General features: G+C 39.9%; 1 protein-coding gene and 1 long non-coding RNA gene across 8 annotated transcripts in view; one reads left to right on the forward strand and one right to left on the reverse strand.

The window, feature by feature from the left end:
* The window catches only part of COL11A1 (collagen type XI alpha 1 chain), a 237,297-nt gene extending 229,083 nt beyond the window's left edge, over positions 1 to 8,214 (forward strand). For all 6 annotated transcript variants that reach the window (XM_039483989.1, XM_039483992.1, XM_039483993.1 and 3 more), the window contains 4 exons: positions 1,973 to 2,085; positions 3,317 to 3,385; positions 4,088 to 4,321; positions 6,521 to 8,214. In XM_039483989.1, coding sequence (XP_039339923.1) covers positions 1,973 to 2,085; positions 3,317 to 3,385; positions 4,088 to 4,321; positions 6,521 to 6,667 — 563 coding nt within the window. In that variant the 3' untranslated portion in view covers positions 6,668 to 8,214. The remainder of the gene's footprint in view (positions 1 to 1,972; positions 2,086 to 3,316; positions 3,386 to 4,087; positions 4,322 to 6,520) is intronic.
* LOC120370015 lies at positions 613 to 18,233 on the reverse strand. 2 transcript variants are annotated; one of them, XR_005583564.1, is made up of 4 exons: positions 18,124 to 18,233; positions 17,964 to 18,049; positions 3,299 to 3,354; positions 613 to 1,747 (listed from the first exon to the last, which is right to left on the reverse strand). It is a non-coding gene; the product is annotated as an uncharacterized LOC120370015 (long non-coding RNA). The 2 variants fall into 2 exon arrangements; XR_005583563.1 differs by having other exon boundaries at positions 17,964 to 18,228.
* Between the last annotated feature and the right edge of the window lie 249 nt (positions 18,234 to 18,482).

The following is an 18,482-nucleotide window of genomic DNA, read 5'->3' on the forward strand; positions in this document are numbered from 1 at the left end:
TTCAGAGAAATAGCTTCGTTTATTTTTGTTTGTTTATTTATTTATTTATTTATTTAAACTGCACTTTCTCTCTGGTAAGCTTTAAATGAAGGCCAGCTTTCACACAGCTCTCCTGCTTTTATATTTCTTTTATTGTAATGAATATTTCACCCCGTTCAAAGTAATTTTTTCACTTTTTAAAATGAGAGCAAAAATACATTTTGACAATTTAATAATACTTATTGTTTTCACTCTAGACAGATAAAAACAGATGGTTGCCTTGAGGAACAGTTAAGTAGTGAATGTGCTGTATGAAAAGTACATATATTACAATTCAGTACCTCCATTATAATGACTATATTTTATAGAAAGTCTCTGACTTGTTCACTTGCCAGTATTTATCTATTATTTGGAGCTTTTGTTTTAATATGAGTGAAGGTTTAATTTGGTTAAAATAAAAGTGAAAACATTCATTTCTTTACAAAGCTCTTGGGAGTAGGAGGCTAGCTGTCAGGACTGCCTGTTTTAAATAAAGAGAGTCTGAACAAAGAAGGCTTATATATAACCTGTAGCCAGGGGCGGCTCCAGACCCCAGCACGCGTGTGCTTGGGGCAGCATGCCGCGGGCGGCACTCTGCCGGTCCCGGGAGGGCGGCAGGCGGCTCCGGTGGACCGGCGACCGGCAGAGTGCCTCCCGCGGCATGCCGCCCTGCTTGGGGCGGCAAAATGTTTAGAGCCGCCACTGCCTGTAGCTATTATACAAATATCATACATATAGCTTTATGTTCCATACTTTACATTCAGGAGACAGTGTTACTGAAAGGATTGGTAACACACACCTTTCAGAAACCTGCGCTTTGGCTAGCACCTGGGCTAGGAGGCTAGTGACTGAGAACCATTGCTATTTGCTGTTCTGTGTTAGTCCACATCACAGAAAACACCATTATAATTAGAATGATTGTTATCAGTCACCTTAGAGACTGACATTTGAATGGTCTTGGGACTGACTGTAGCACTCACCCCCAGCACCTTGTCTACACTAGCATTTCTAGGACCCATCATTCCCAACAGTGGTAAGAAGGGTGGAAGCTGTAGAGCAGAAAATGCTCAGACCAGTTCAAGTGTCTTTGCCATTATGTTGTCTAACCAGCCATCAGTTATGGTGCTTTTACTATCTAGAAACATCAGAGACAACTACACGGCAGCTTCAGGGTTAGGCAGTATAGTGGTAAAACGCCTGAACCTGAGGCCTATCTCAGTTTCCACCAGTGCTCGCAGTGCAGATGCGTAATTCAGGAGTTAGAAGCAGGGGCAATGGCTCTAGTCCCAGCATGCACTACCCAGCAGAGGTGGAGAAATAAGCTAAACTCCACAGAGGTGTGTAGTAGCAGGCACCCTGCTTCAGCATACCTAGGATTTTTCACATGCACCCTCCTATGACTATGCAGCTCCACGCCACCCTGAACACAGGGCTGTGCCTAACCATCACAATCCAGCCCAGGGTTTGAACTGCTCCTTTATGATGTAGCCTTAACATTTCTTCTGCTTGTTTTTCTTTCAACGTTTTGAAATATAAGGTTCTGACTTTTCTTTAACTGAAGAATCTGGATGTTGAAGTCACAGGAGGCTTACACATACAACATGCTTTCTCCATTCCGCTGGGGTCTCTCTCTCAGAGCTGTGCCTCAGATTTCAGCCTCCTGTGGTGCCATTCACCAGTTCTGCAAAGGACTTACTAAAGTCTTTCAGCAAACAAAGGGAGTCATACCCTGAAATAAAATACAAACTAAAATAAAATAAAAAACGACTGAGGCTGGTTTTATCTTTCATAAAAGAGCAATAAAGACAATAAAAAAATTTTTTTCCTTCCCAAGCTTTAAGATGAAACAACTATAGCTTTACAGCTAAAACTTTTTGAGCAGCATTAGATGGCAATAAAAGATGACTTCAAAATCAATCATTATCTTAAGTAAATCCTCTCTTGTTTGTTTTAGGTGAATATTGGATTGATCCTAATCAGGGCTGCTCTGGAGACTCCTTCAAAGTGTACTGTAATTTCACAGCGGGTGGCGAAACTTGCATCTACCCAGATAAGAAATCTGAAGGAGTAAGTACCAATCTGTGTTTTGCATTGACTGTTGACAGTTCCTGCCATGTTGTTGCAATATTGAACTAAATAGTAAAATTATACTGTCATGTTTTCATTTATCTGTTTTTATTACAGATTTAATTTGCATAAACATGAGTAAGGCTGCGAGTCTGTTATGGAGGTCATGGAAGTCACGGATTCAGTTACTTTCCGGGACCTCCAGGACTTCTGCAGCTGGCAGGTGTGACTGATCCAAGGGCCAGCAGCAGTCCTGGGCAGCACCCCAACCCCAAGCACCAACAGGTGCCCAGGAGCTCCCCCCGAGCCCTCCAGCACCAGCAGGCACCCCAGAGTCCCCCCTCCAGAGCAGCATCTGCACCCCTGCAACCCCTCAGAGCACCCAAGATTCAATCAGGTGTATATAGTACAAGTCACGGACAGGTCACGGGGCTGTGAATTTTTGTTTATTGCCCGTGACCTGTCCATGACTTTTACTAAAGATACCTATGACTAAATCTTAGCCTTAAACATGAGTAAGGCAATGAAACGATACACAAAGTTAACAAATAAAAATGATACACAAACTTTTTTTGCAGATGTACTTTATTACTCACCTGCTTGCTAGCTAAATGTCTCCTGCAGCCCAGGATGTGACACAGCTATTTCCTCATTACTAATGAACACATAAAGTTCAATCTGATACCTAAAAGATAAACTCTAGTGTCTGATTCTCTACTGTCTTACCCCAGTGGTATCATTTATACCTGTACGAAGTGGCTGAAAAACACTACTATTTTGAACTGGTAGTGTTTCACACCCATAAGTATAAATGGCTGCCTAATGTGCAACCAATGAAGAAGGTGGCTTTCTAAAAGCCTGTCTAGACAAGGGATATGAATCAATGTAGTCATACCAGTGCAAATCCTAATGAATCCAAATGGGTGCAGTTTACCCCAATAACTTATCTGAATTGATCTGAGGTATCTGCTACATGCTCTGTACAGCTTATGAACAGAAACTATTTTAACATCTTTAATTCACTTCAGTTGGTCTAAAGCAATTAAATTGTAGGTATTTTATCTCTATCTAAGCAAAGTATCCAGTTTTAGGGCATTAAATAAATCAAATGTAGATGTGTCTCTGCAGGTTGATAGCCCAGAAGGAAGATTTATTTTGCAGTTTTTGATGTGAAAAAGCATTCTTTTTTCTAATGTATGTTGTAAATACTCACATTCTCTGCTTACAACAGGTAAGAATTTCATCATGGCCAAAGGAGAATCCAGGAGCCTGGTTTAGTGAATTTAAGAGAGGCAAACTGGTAAGTAGTCATCTCAACATATAGTGATTCACAAACCAGGCATGTACTATCAATGATCAACGTTCACCAAGTAATATTGACTATATAATACAAAAAGGAATTCGTGCAGCCTCAACCTTTTCCCCCCTTAACATAAGAACAGTTAAGTGGCCTCTTGCACATTGGACAAAAGGAACCTGCTCTGTGCTTTCCTACTTATCATGCTTCAAATGTAGCAAAAAGCCAGTAGTTAACTGCAGAGCGGATGGCTGTATTCTCGCAGCCCTTGCACCACCACTAACCCTCTGCAAAACAGCTTGGATGCAGATTCCCAGGCACCATTCCAGGTAACTAAAGATAGGCTGCAGCATCATTTATGCATACTCAGTAACAGACATATAGTTACAATTAACTGAACCTATGTCTCAGAAGAATTTGGTATTACAAGGTCACAGAATATTTTGGAGATGATTCTCTGCATCCTGCAATAGGATGCAGCTAAATGTATAGTTGTTTGTCATAATTCCTGCTATAAAACGAAAACCTTTTTACTAATTCATAGCTTGATTGTGCTTTAAAATCTAAGAATGACAATATAGTATGTATCGGCTGGTTTTTACGTTAAGGTCAGTTAATGGGATTCTGTGTCAACAGTAATTTTCTGCTTTTGCACTTAAGAGAAGGAAACAACCAAATGTTCATGTGCCTACTTATATTTTCCAGCTTTCCTATGTGGATGTTGAAGGCAATTCCATTAATATGGTTCAAATGACGTTCCTTAAACTACTGAGTGCCTCTGCCAGACAAAATTTCACTTACAACTGTCATCAGTCAGTAGCTTGGCATGATGGGTCATCTGACAGCTATGACAAAGCACTGAGGTTCTTAGGATCAAATGACGAAGAGATGTCTTATGACAACAATCCTTACATCAAAGCTCTTCATGATGGCTGTGCAGTAAGTATAGGCTCAAAATATCCCTTTCTACTTTAATACCGACAGGTGGGCTTAGGAGTCAAACTAGTTCATTCTTATGCTGTCTTCCTTCTGAGAAAGGCTCTGAAGATTTTATTTTTAATATTATGCCATTTTAGTAGATTTTAACTATAATGAAATTAGTCAGTTCTCTAAATTTCATATCAAGAAAAATATTAAGCATAAATTAAGCAATAGCAAAGCAAAGTTTGGAATGAATGCTTGCTGTTAATGCCAATGTGCTGAAATTAGATATTTTGCTAGTCTAAATGTTATGTAAGGGAAAAGCAGCAGAAAATAAGTATAGTGAAAGGAGGCATTGCACAGTTAGTATATGTTAACTCTCTGAAAACAATTAATGAAAGGGAAAGATACATAATGCAAAGTGCATACAGGAAAATGGGCATTGGATATGCATCCGACGAAGTGGGTATTCACCCACGAAAGCTCATGCTCCAAAATGTCTGTTAGTCTATAAGGTGCCACAGGACTCTTTGCTGCTTTCATTGGATAGCTGTAATTCATAGATACACAGTGGATCCAAAGCTTGTGAACAAATTGCATAGTTTGACATGTGTGCATTGCTTATCTAAAAGAAGAGCAGAAATCAACATAAGGTAAAGTCCATGGATTATATCCTGCCCACTCTTCTCCCAGCTTCCATAGTGTCACTAGGAATATTCCATACACACACCAGCTATCTGATCATCTCTCCAACGAGGTATTGGGTCCATTCAAGTGTATCAGTTGTTAGCTTCTTGCCTCAGAAGCCACATCTCAACGCTGAATATTTTGCCATTTGTTGTCTAGATAGCTACATATCTATGCATTTACACCTGACTAATCGTGTTTTTGTGAGATCTAAGAATCCTCTCTAAAATTCCTTTTTTAGAGACAATTATTGAGAAGGTTGTGATAAATAGCTTGGGGCAATACCTGGAGTCCTTGGGTTTCCAACAACCTTTTCCATTTGTGTTAGACCAAGTTGTGATACAAAGACATTCCTAGTGTAGTTGGTCAGTGATCTCTTCTTGGCAATGGATGTAGAACACATTCACTGTGGATTCTTTTACATCTATCACTGATTTTTGATGCAATATGCCAGGGGTGTTGTTCACACAGGTTTGAAATCCGGCAGAGTTAGACAGAATGGTACTCGATTGGCTGTGTTCTTTTCTTCTTTAGATGAATAGTAGTGTTTTGTTTATCTGCCAGAAGACTTCTCATGATGGAGTACCATAGGGTTCTATTCTATGACTGCTTCTCCAACATGTACCTCTCTTTCCAGTTATTTTAGGTTTTTTTCTTTATAGCTTCTGCTATCATGGCATCTATATGTGGAACTCTTGGGAGAGGTAGTGAAATGGTTTGGGGCAGTGCAGTGCCATTAATAAGCTGATAACACTACATTCTACATCCCTTTTTTATCATAGCCTGCTGTGACATTATCTCGGCTTTCTCAGTGTCTCTCTGAGATTGGGGGTTGGAAGAGGGGGTAAGATGACAGAAGCTCACTCCAGATGATAGCAAGATGTTGCTTTGGCTCGGTAAAATAGCAGAGGAGATGGTGGAGCTGATATCTGCCCCCACAATTAACAGGGTTTGCCTACTTTCTTAAAAAAATAAACAAAGGTGCACAATCTAGCAGTCATGTCAGAGTCCTGGATATTCTGAATTTCCAAGTAGCTGCTGTAGCACTTTGCAGCGAGGTTACAGCCTTTCTCCTTGGAAGTGCACATTGTCTCAGTTGTCATCTCCAGATTGGATTACTGGCCTCTTCATGAGGATAAAATCCCCACAACCCTTGACAACATGATTCACCAGCTACTACATATGCAAACTCAGAATTCTCCACGGAACTTTAAACCTCTGATGGATTTTTCTGTTTTATCCCATAGATTTTTGTGCTGTTCAGTCACTTTCTCTTTTCCAAAAACAGTGGTTTCACATTTGCATTTTTAGAAGATAAAAATACTAATTTTAAAAAAGAAAAGAATTCAAGAAAAAACATCTTATTAGATACATCTGGCATTAGTGTATACTGTTCAGTACATGGAGGGGGGCCGTTATTTATAATTACAATCTATATTGTAAAGTTAACTTGTGAAAGATCTGTAAAACTGCAGCTTTTATTTATAACCATTTTTTATTTTGTTTTGCCCCTCACCCTTTTTTTTACAGTCACGAAAAGGCTATGCAAAGACTGTGATCGAAATCAGTACGCCTAAAATAGACCAAGTGCCTATTGTTGATGTGATGATTAATGACTTTGGTGATCAGAACCAGAAGTTTGGATTCGAAGTTGGTCCTGTCTGTTTCCTCGGTTAAGTATAGGGCAAAGAGCAGATCGGCAAACAAGTTGTGCCTAGGTGCCACTGACCCACTTCATGCCACATGCAAGTTTTGATTAAGGATGGCATAGAAAAAATGTCTTGCTGGGTACGTATGTCTTATCTAGGAAATATCCGTTGCCCTTGTAGGGCCAGAATCACATGACTTAAACTTATTTGGCAAATCATGAGGGACATAAGAGGCTGTGGCAGAGACACACAACATAGGGATAGCTTTATGAATACTCCCTTTGGATTCCTTGGTGCTTTAAAACATGAATGTCATGGTGCTCCTATTTCAACAAAGCGGTGCTAAGGAGGTGTGTTTAATAAATTGTAATTATTCTATGTACAGTACTATACTGTTATTTGTGTGTCCATTTCCAAAACTTGCATGTGTCTCTGAATTGCATCTGGCTCTTATTTTATAATTGCAAAACATTTTTGTCAATACTGTGTATGTATTATGAAAAATAAAGTTGTAATTTCCAGTGAATCCAATTTAATTTTTCCGATTAATAATAAAGTCCCTTTGTATATATTGATGTTGAAAAGCTCTGTTATTTGAAGTCGCCAACAAAGCTTCAGGTGGCAAAACTGGAAAATCTTTGGCAAGGAACTCAAAACAACACTTTGCTGATATTACTTTGTGATCATGAATTTCAAGAATGAACGCACCCACTGAGGTGCTGTATTCCATGGTGCTATTACCTCAGACATTTTATTTTCCTTTTCAGATTCCAGGATTTCTTAAGATACCTGTATATACCTAAAATAAGCAAGTTTATATTTGTGGGTGGGGAAAATGTGTATGAAAAAGGGGGAGAAAGTATGTGCAGAGATCTGTTTAAGTCTATGTGAAGTAACTGGTAGTTATAGTTTATCCTTTTTTTAATCTCATCTGAATTTGTTTTCATTGTGCTTCTTTAAACCATATAAATATTAAAACTTGATTCAAAACAACTATTTATGGATTTGTGCAGTGTTTACATAGCTTTTATGCGAGCAGTGATGACTATTTGCTTCTGAACTGGATACTAAGTTCCACACGATAGCCCATATATTATTTGCCCATCCCATCAATATGAATTCTCTGTTATTTCAACTTAAGGCCAGGAACACAATATGTCTAGGTCATGTGATTCTACCTAGTTGCAAAGCAACATATGAGGGGACTGCTACCTACAGAGCTTGTTTTCTGACCCAAACTGTTACAATTTGCAATCCAAATCTCACAAAAAGGTTGGTTTGGCCTTCCATCTAAACATTTTTTTTTTCAGGCAATTGGAAGTAGGAATAACATTTTAACTTTAAAACACAAATCCTTTTGTAATTATTTTTCATAATATATGTAAGACTGGAAAATATATGTTTGTTACTATTTCTTATATAAATTGTTAAATTAATTGGTACCTGATTCCACTCCCTCATTTCCAACTGGTATTTTATACATGTAAAAGTGAGATTTAAAAAGTCAACTTTTTGCTGTTCAGAATTTCTTTTATTTTTGAACCAAAGTTTGTAACTGTCACCTCAAAGAGGGAAAATACGAATTTTATTAATAAAATCAAGTCTTGGCTACCTGGACTGGTCACTCTGTTTCTTCAAGCTACAAGAAATATTACATCAGTTTCAGTAGTGTAACGGCATTCTGCTTCCAGACAATCCAGAATAAAAAAAAAAAAAACTTCTTATAAACACAGGCAAGAACTACAAATGCATCATGAACAGAGGTTTTAATACATAAGGCCCCAATCCTGCCATTTATAGCTTGTATAGAGCCCTGTTATAGTCAATGGGGCTTTGTGTAGTCACAGCAGTCTGCCTGTGTGCTACTAACTGCAAATTTGTGGTCTCAATTTCTTTTCACAACCTTTATCCATCTTTTATGGTCCCCATAGCCATCTGAGCACCTCATGATCTTCAATGTATTTATCCCCACAAACTGCTGTGAGGCAGGGGAATGCTGTTATCCCCATTTTACAGATGGAGCACTGAGGCTCACAGAAACTAAGAGAATTGCCCAGGGTCACATAGAATACCTGTGGCAGAGCAGAAACCAAACCTTGGTCTCCCACAACCCAAGCTAGTGTCCTAACCACTGAACTACACTCCATCTCTCTAATCTGAAAAATAAAAAATGCACAATAGGCGTCTCTCCAACTATATTGGATATTTCAAATGGTGTAGGCAACAAGGAAGAGGAATTTCTACCCTTAGATATGCTAATCATCTATGGGGAATTCATGTGCCTTATTACTTACTCTTGATAATGTCAGAAGCAAACTTTGTACATGCTCTGTACAAAGATTCAACATTATTAAACACTGTACATAGTACACTGTGCCCAGCAGAAAAAAATTTGGCTTGAAATTGACACATTAGTAACACCCTGAATTGCACTTAATTCTCTGTAGAAAGTGAGTGTTGCTAGATATAAAATCAAGACATAGGTGTTATCCAGAGATGCTAGACCCACAAACAAAAAATCTCAAAAATTATGTAAATTAAATCTTTACTCAAATCTATAAGCAAAAACCGGTCAATAAATTTCAGACCAGGAATTAACAATCTGTGTAATCATAAAGAGGCTTACACTGCTAAGTGACTTCTGGATTTTACATCAAATCACCACCCTCCCCATGCTACCTCATGTACTGGCATCACATTTTACAAACAGACAAAACTTGTATATGAATAGGAGACGTAGTACTCAGAAAGCTGGCCAGGGTGACACCATGAAATGCACAAGCATGAAAACTGGAAAAGTGCATGGGCAATAACAAGTGTATCCCTTTCTTCTCCCTCTTTTGGTTGTTGGATGTTACCCATCATGTACTGTTGCCCTGTTTTTGTTTTGTCTAGTCCATAAGTGAATCTGTGACTTCTTATTGGAACACACTTGTTCTACAGAAAACATATTTCTGTGCCTCTGTGGTTCGTCATTTGATCATTTTCATCAAAATGGCTGATAGTGACCTGTTGTTTATCCTGTAATGCCCAGTTAATATTTCATGAAGTAGTATGAAAGTACTTACTACCCAAGCTACCTTTCAATTTTCTGATTATCAGCCATTATACTCCCAAGCGACTAACATTATTGCCTTTCTCATACTCAGCTGGTATTTCCAGAACAACATTAGGCACAGAAAGGATAATCACTCAGCCTCCTTCATAATTTTAACACAAAAACATCTGTCACAAACAGTGCCAATAAGCTTTAAACGGATAACAAGAAAATGAGAAATTAATCACTTGCCAAACTATATTGTAAAGACAATACTTGATGGAACATTTATCATCACTTCTTCTTCTGATTACATTAGGGAAATCTGGGGTTTAATACTTTCAGTATATTTTTTTCCAACAACTTGTAAAGAAAAGCATTTGCTGCTTCTTGTGGACTAGCCTTCATTTGATCACTTAAATAGTGATTGGTGAAATTCTCCTCGAAAGAAAAATGGTCACCCTCTTCTATCCTTATAAACTCTTTGAACCAAATTATTTGGCCCAACAGAAATACACTTAGCACAAGGGCTTAAAGGTGTCTTTGTGCCTTCAAAATCCTGGGCCTGCCTGGACTCACTTGGTCCCTGTTGTTCAATAGAACAGCCTGAAGGTGTCAATAGCCCACAGGGGATTCCTAGCAGCCAGGAATGCAGTAAATACAGCATCTTGGTCAAGTCCTATTTTCCCCTGTCATACCCTCGCTGCTGAGGACAGTAAAGGGGAGAGCACAGGTGTCATTACAGTAGCCCTATGCCACAAGACTACTACTTCACTTAGGAGGAGTTCTCCAGTGCTCAAACCAGTTGGGCTTACAGTGGCTTTGTACCAACAAAATGGCAAAAAGCAGCCAGAGCAGAACAGTGACGCTGGGTCTTTATTCAGAAAATATTAAATAACATAAGGGATTTGAGCACCCACCACCTATTGATTTCAAGCACAGTCAACAGTCCAGCACATTTACTGTATTTGAAAATAAGACAACTTTTTTTTTGTATCTTACTATGTAAACTTGCATAGTACAAAAATCACTAAGAGCCTGACACAAAGCTCTGTGAATTCATTTGGAGTATTTCCACTGGCCTTTAAATCAGGCCTTAAGAATGCCACAGTGGCTTTTTTCAGTTCATTACGAAGGACAGTTCCGGTATTTTTTTTTTTTTAAACACAAGTGGGGAACGAAGAGGTTTAGGAGGAAGTGAAAAGTTCTTTTTGTTGACATAAAATTTTCTTCTGCTGGAATATTAATAATAAAATGATGCAAGGCTTTATATTCTATTCATACAATCTCCAGAGCCTGTCTCTTTTTGTATTAGAATGTCATCGCAATGGCAATTCAGGTGCGAGAAAAGCTCAGCTTTGTGATCCTGTTGACTGAATTGACTCACAAAATAACGCACAGAGAAGGAAGGCTCTGGAGAATGCATCACTCAGAACTGACCATCTTTCCGACTTTCATGTTTAGGGATCCCTTTGTTACCGTTCAAAAGGATTTTAGATATATTCACTTTGCTCTGGGCATTCTGAGTTGTTCAATGCGTAGTTATTAAGATGAAAGCTTTGTTGTTGTTACAGCAGGTCAGAAAATGGAATTTAGATTTTTATGACAAATTTCTAACTCATTTTCATTCTGGAATGGAACAAAAATGTGGGTTTTTTAAAAAAAATATTTTGCCATAAGAAAAATTCCAACACTGTTGATTCCAAACTGTTGAAAGGAAAAACAAATATATTTTTGATTTGAAACAAACTAAATTTCCAATTTTATTGATTCAAAATTTTGACCTGGAAAAGGAAGTCCAAAGGAGGCTATTCTGAGTTTCTATCTTAATAAGTGGGCAGGGAAAGTGGGCATTGATCTCTGTTAGGCACAACCAAATAAAAAAAAATCACACCAAACAAAATGAAAATAACCCCACAACCATAGTTTGAAGGAGAGCGACGAGTGGGAAAGGGAGATGGTGAGGCAGGGGGAGTAAAAGGCTGTTGATGTAGAGGACCTGGTGATGGGATGTGGAAGCAATTGCACGCCCTGGACAGCCCTGTTGACACCTCATCAAATATAGTCCTAGACTCATAGACTTTAAGGTCAGAAGGGACCATTATGATCATCTAGTCTGACCTCCTGCACAATGCAGGCCACAGAATCTCACCCACCCACTTCTGTAACAAACCCCTAACCTATGTCTGAGTTATTGAAGTCCTCAAATTGTGGTTTGAAGACCTCAAGGTGCAGAGAATCTTCCAGCAAGTGACCCGTGCCCCATGCTGCAGAGGAAGACAAAAAACCTCCAGGGCCTCCACCAATCTGCCCTGGAGGAAAATTCCTTCCCAACCCAAATATGGCGATCAGTTAAACCCTGAGCATGTGGGCAAGACTCACCAGCCAGCACCCAGGAAAGAATTATCTGTAGTAACTCAGATCCCACCCCATCTAACATCCCATCACAGACCACTGGGCATATTACCTGCTGATAATCAAAGAGCAGTAGCCAAATTAATTGCCAAAATTAGGCTATTCCATCATTCCATCCCCTCCATAAACTTATCAAGCTTAGACTTAAAGCCAGATATGTCTTTTGCCCCCACTACTCCCCTTGGAAGGCTGTTCCAGAATTTCACTCCTCTAATGGTTAGAAACTTTCATCTAATTTCAAGTCTAAACTTCATAGAATCATGTGTCCACATTGGTACTAAGCTTAAATAATTCCTCTCCTTCTCTAATATTTATTCCTCTGATATATTTATAAAGAGCAATCATATCTCCCCATAGTCTTCTTTTGGTTAGGCTAAACAAGCCAAGCTCTTTGAGTCTCCTTTCATAAGACAGGTTTTCCATTCCTCGGACATGTGTGGGTGGAATAGGAAAAGGTGTACAAAAGATGTGGTTTACCAACCTGCTGTTGGGATAACAGGATGATATGGAACAACCAGGTAGGAAGCCTGGCCCAGTGCCATCCTCTTGGGTTGATCTTCACTTACTTGTAACCTTACAGAGACCATTAAAAACAAAGATGAAAGGAAAAGTATGTACAATGTAAGACTAAGTATGAACAATACAGGAAACCACTTTACTGTATTTATCTTACTCTTATACTTATGTATATTGATTTTTTATTATTTCCATTATATTTGTCTGTATGAACTAAAGCTCAAACAGTTTCTGAGTGTGCTTCTCCAATTTCATCTTCTTAATTAACTCTAAATAGCCACGCGAAAAAGAACCTGTTATTTATGACAAGTTCATGTTGCATCCCAATAAGTATTTTAACAATTGTAATACTTGACCAGGCTATGTTCACATATGTGCAACGTGCCTCAAGTGGCACAAGACCAGGATTCATCACCAAATTTGGTCTGCTGGTTGGATAATTAGCTTCCCCAGCTTGATCTGGGTAGTGATGGGAAGTGTGATGTAAATACTGATCCATGCCCCACAAATGTGAGGTGAGTCAGTCTCTAAGAATATGGAAACACTTACTTATTACTAGAGAAGATGAGGATGTGAGTGAATGGACATACTTTGTAACGGGGCTCAGCACTCCTGGGTTTGAAAGCAACTTTGCTCCATTGAAAAACTTACCCTGATGGCACCTGATTGTGCAACCCTCATTTATGCTGGTGAACACATACTCACACAAGTATTCTGACTGATTTCAAAAGACCTATCTGTGTGAATGCATGATCGGTAAGTGTCTAATCTAAAGACACTGAAGTCTGGAGAAGTCTGACCCCAAAATAAAGAGTTGTTCAATTGTGCCCATGAAGAACAGTGTTAGAGACATGCTTTTTCAGATGCTTCTCTGACATGTAGGGTCTGATCTTGCAGAACTTTCATTGACTTCAGAAGGGGATCAGAAGTTAAAAGTTTAAGAAGATATGGTTAAGTATTGTGATTGGTGCAGGAAGATGAAGATGCTGCTGTCCTCTGCAGGAAGGGAAAAAGCCCCATACATACTGTTCCCCTGCAAAGAGAATAAAGAGATCCCTGGTATGCCACCCCATTACTCTAGGCATCAGATATAAGCGATCAGTGCAAAGCTTTACCCATTTCATAGCATGACAAGCAACCAGCCTTAACCAGGAACCATGACATGGCTCAGATAATACATTTAATCTCTTTACTGATGAGAAGCACTGCTCCAACTGCTGGAATTTAAAAACAACAAAGTAAGACTTCTGAGATAAGAACTGGCCATATAATGAATATAAGTGACCAGGAGTAAAGTAATTTAAGACACCTGCTGAAGGATTTGTCCTTAGACAGCAGCTCTGGATTAAGAGTAAACTATATTAAAGTTTGATGAAATATTTGGAAAGATAAAATAATACAAAGGCAGAAATGACTAAGTATGAATACAGGCAAATCGAACTAAGCAGGGAATTCTTTCAGGGACAGACCTACTGCAGATGTCGGGTTTGAGTTCTGTTAGCTTATGGCATGAAACCTTTCTTTTATATATATATATTTTCCATCAAGGCACAGCTGCGAAATATAACCAAGTACAATGGACATGTAATGAAAGTATAGGTCCCTGTTAATCTCTTCCCCTGGACCTTTACACCAGCAAGGAGAGCACAAGGATGGCATCAGAGCCCTCCACCCCTGGCACAGAAAACAGAATGCTGGCCACACCCTATGCAGTCACACAGTATTTGCTTAGATCAGGCATCTGCACAATGGAGAGAAGAACAGTTTCCCTCAAACAGTTATTTTCCCTGGGTGCAAATGGTTGAGGAAGGGCGAGGAGAACACAGAGCCATTGCTGGCTGGGCATGAAGAACATTTGGCAGATGAAGCACACCTCTCCTGCTTGTGTGACAGTGGAACTCACGGGGACTGTGACTCAGAGGGGCTTTTTGGAGTCTGTGGGGCAAGACAAGCTATTTGTCACCCCATATTCTGGGTTTGAGTAAAGTCTTGATCAGTCCTAAATATGTTATGTAGGTTCTCCCAGCTAGAGGTTCTAGGGCCTAGTGGATAGCACAGTGGACTGAGATTCAGGAAAGCATGGCTCTAGTCGCAACTTTGCCACTGGCCTGATGGGGGACCTTGGGTATCTCAATTGTGCCTCAGTTTCTCCATCTGTAAATTGGGGGAAATGACAGTGACCTTCTTGAAAAGCACTTAGAGGTCAATGGATGAAAAATGCCAAAATAAGATCTAGGTATTAATTACCACCTTGTCCATCAGCATGGTATCCCACTGTTCAGACTGCATCTAACACTAGCATGGGAGGAGGAGGATGCTAAAAGACTTCCCTTTCTTATTTCCCCATTCACAAGGAGTAAGCCCCAGTGTGCTCAGAAGGGGGCAGGGACTGCTGCCATTCTAACACCAAAGGAAGCATTTGCACTGGAAGTAAGACCATGCCTTCCCCTACCACAATTCCACATCCACCCACAGAGCTGGTCAGCAACACAGGAGGGAGCAAAATACAAGATGGTACAGGTTATTCAGCATACACACTCCTTCTCCCTACATTCTTGGGATGTTTAGGGACTGGATGATATGTCCAGAGGCACAATTCCTGCTGGAGCTCCCTCTATAAGAGCCAGATTTAAACATGATCTGACCCTCCATTTCTTCTTCATTTATGATGGAGTGAGAATACACCCTAGTGCAGACATATGTCTCTGTTTATTTCATCAAGAAAAAACAAAGCCACAGTCTTTGGGAAACTGCATATGATTTAATGGTGCATCTTTCCCCAACAGTTTTCCTAGAAGATGCAAAAAGAGAGAAAAGGAGATTGGAAATTCAGATGATATCTGATGATTTCTTGATTAAATGATTCTTCAACATTTCAGGATATTAAGCATTTTTGCATGTGTGCATTCATTTTTCAAGCTTTGCATAATCTTTCTGATGACTGTATGCACAAGTGTATCATGTAGAAGCAGCAGCTAGCTGATGTGATTACTCATTAAATTTAATGAGCAGGTTAGAATTATCTACTATAAAAAGTAAGTTGAACACAAAATCACATATTTGAAAGCCAAGCTAAGGGATGAAAACATATGCAAGTACAATTAGTCATGTAACCTTTTTAATATGCATCACTATAAATACTTCATACAGGTATCCAGCAGACTTAGATGCACATTACCCTACTGGAACACAATTGTGTCTGTGTATGAAATGATACATTTAACTCTAATGAGACACAATTGACAGGAAGAAAAATCACCACTATTTTAAGGGGTCTTTCTTTTGTAGCAGTGGAATGTTTTCAGTACATAAACCAGTGATAGTTGAATAACATTGTCTTTTTTTCCCCTTTTTAAATTCACTGGAACAATTCAGCATTAAATGTGGAGTGCTTACATGTTATTAGGTCTACATAAGCAAGTGTGGGGCAACTTACATACAAACAAGCCAGATGGGTACAGCTGGAACAGGAAACACAGCTACATGGAGAGTGAAACAAGATGGAAGAGAACAAGATGCCACCGGGCACTGCCCACCTCCTTAGGCCACTCAGCACTGACTCATTAAGGGAGGGGAAATATTATGAAAGGCAACAATAAATGGGAGTAAGACGTTTCTCACAAGGAAGTACCCCCAGCCCCACAAAAACCTTTGGGAGGGTAAAGGAGTGTGGCACCCAACTCCCCTCCTGAGATGTTGGAAGGAAGAACCTTTCCACCTCAGCTCCCATCATCCCATAAAGTAGAGAGTAGAAAATTGGGCCAATCATTTCCCTCATCCATAGAGGGATGAGGGGAAGAAAAAAAGGCCATCAGTGAATCCCATGATCTGTGAAGACAAAGGGAGGATTAGGAGGCAGCAAAAAGAGCTGTAATAACACCCAAATAAGGATTTTGTATTCTTCCCATGGGAGTAGAAAATGTTAGATTTTGGGAGATAGCTTTAGCCACCTAAAAACTTCAGGGATTGCAGTAATAAAGGAAACACTGAGCTTGGAACAGAAGCTTATTTATTTAATTAAAATGGCCACGTTTCCTCCTGGTGCAAACCTACCCACAAGAGCAATATTCAGCAGCTGTTATTTTATTTTATTTTATTCTGCCCTCCCTCCCCCAAATAAAGAAAGTTTTCTATACCCCCGAGCTTCCCACTGGAGCTAGGAGTAGGAAGGGAACTTATTTTGGATCTTGAGGGAAGCTTCTGGGAACATGGAAGGGAGATTAATTTGGACCTGGTGGGCAAAGAGCTTAATTTGGGTCCAGCAGAGAGTTTCCAGGTAGTTGGATGGACACTGATTGGTGCATGAGGACACTGTGGTTTCTGTGTTGGGTTATGTGATTCTTAGCTGTCTTTTTATTTATGAATAGCTGTATCTAATGTCCTATTGGATCTCCATTTGCATTGATTAGGCTGTTAGACTTCTAGGGGTTAATACTTCTATCTCTAACACATGTTTAACTCTGTTGCCATCAGAGGAGTTACCCCAGATTTACATTCTTGATCAGAGCTGCACTGACACATTGAGCACTGGGGAATTTGGACTGAGTGGGCATTTGGTACTGAGACTGAACAGGCTTTTCAATTAGTTCTCTGTGGAATAAAGAGAAGAAAAGCCCATACATGCATTACAGAAATAGCTAAAACACTGAAAAAGAGAAAGACGAAGAGGCCTGATTCTGGTCCACGCCTGAGGCCTTATATACGGCTCTCTGGGGAAGCCACACAAAATCTATCCCCAAATTCAGTCCACTATACCCAAGTCACAGAGTGATCTCCTAATTTAATCATAAAAGGAGAAGACCAACAGAACATTAACCAGGATGGTTTGCTGCACAGCCTTGCAGATTGCATAGGTGCTTGCCTTTTGACCAAGTAGCATGTGTGTGTTCATCCAATGCACACAGCACAGGGCCCTCAGAGCCCAGAGACCATATCTTAAGGCCAGAGTTGCTGAACCAAAGGAGCAACAAGAGATGGGATTATTTACAGACAGGATAAAATCCACAAGTTACAGAATAAAAATACCCCCAAACACTAAAGAACAAAACATTTATGCCCAGCTCCCATTTAGGCACCTGAACAAAGTAGCCAGATCACATTGTTACCAATGGGATCTTATTGCACACTTTTGAAAATCTAGTTATTGCAATTAGAAATTTAAAATGGGACCTAAGCTCTTTTCAAAATGGAGACTGATTTCAAATCAAGAGATTACTTTTGAGTTCATTGTCATAGGGAACACTTTTTTCCAGCATACGGCCCTTTTTTCTCTCCCACAAAAGACCCTGTTTTTGTATATTTTTTTCCTCTGCTGTAATCTCTCTTACAATCTATCCATAAAAAAACCTACACTTACCTCTGAGATGGACAGTTATATCTGTTCTTGAGGAGATGATGGACTCAGGTATGATTTTGGTGGTACATGAAAACGGAAGGGTAGGTCTAAAAAATTTGAAGGATCACAATATCACAAACATATCCCTATCTTCTTCCAAGCCCCTTTAATCTAATGCTACCTGTCAGCCTCCAAGCCATCTCTGTAATGTACAGAAGTCAATGTTGTTTCATGTTTGTGTCTGTAGCGGAGTAGCTATCCGCTCCCGCCTGGTGGGGCTTTAAAACAGCCCTGGGAAGGGGCTTTTGGCTGAGCTGGCTAGGAAAGTGGCTGCAGCTGGGGGCCACGCCCCAAACTGAAGCCCTGGGGATTATAAGAGACAGGGAAGCCAGAGCACAGAGAGTCTCTCTCTGCTTCAGCTGAGGAGGAGGAAGGGGGGGGGGGGGGGCTGAGGAGGGGAGCTCCAGCCTGAGAAAGCCCAGGCTGGCTGGGGCCAGTAGGCCCAATAGGTATTGGGGGTTGCAGAGGGCAACCCAGGGG

This window comes from Mauremys reevesii, linkage group 8 (assembly GCF_016161935.1).
Source record: "Mauremys reevesii isolate NIE-2019 linkage group 8, ASM1616193v1, whole genome shotgun sequence".
Taxonomy (NCBI): domain Eukaryota; kingdom Metazoa; phylum Chordata; order Testudines; family Geoemydidae; genus Mauremys; species Mauremys reevesii.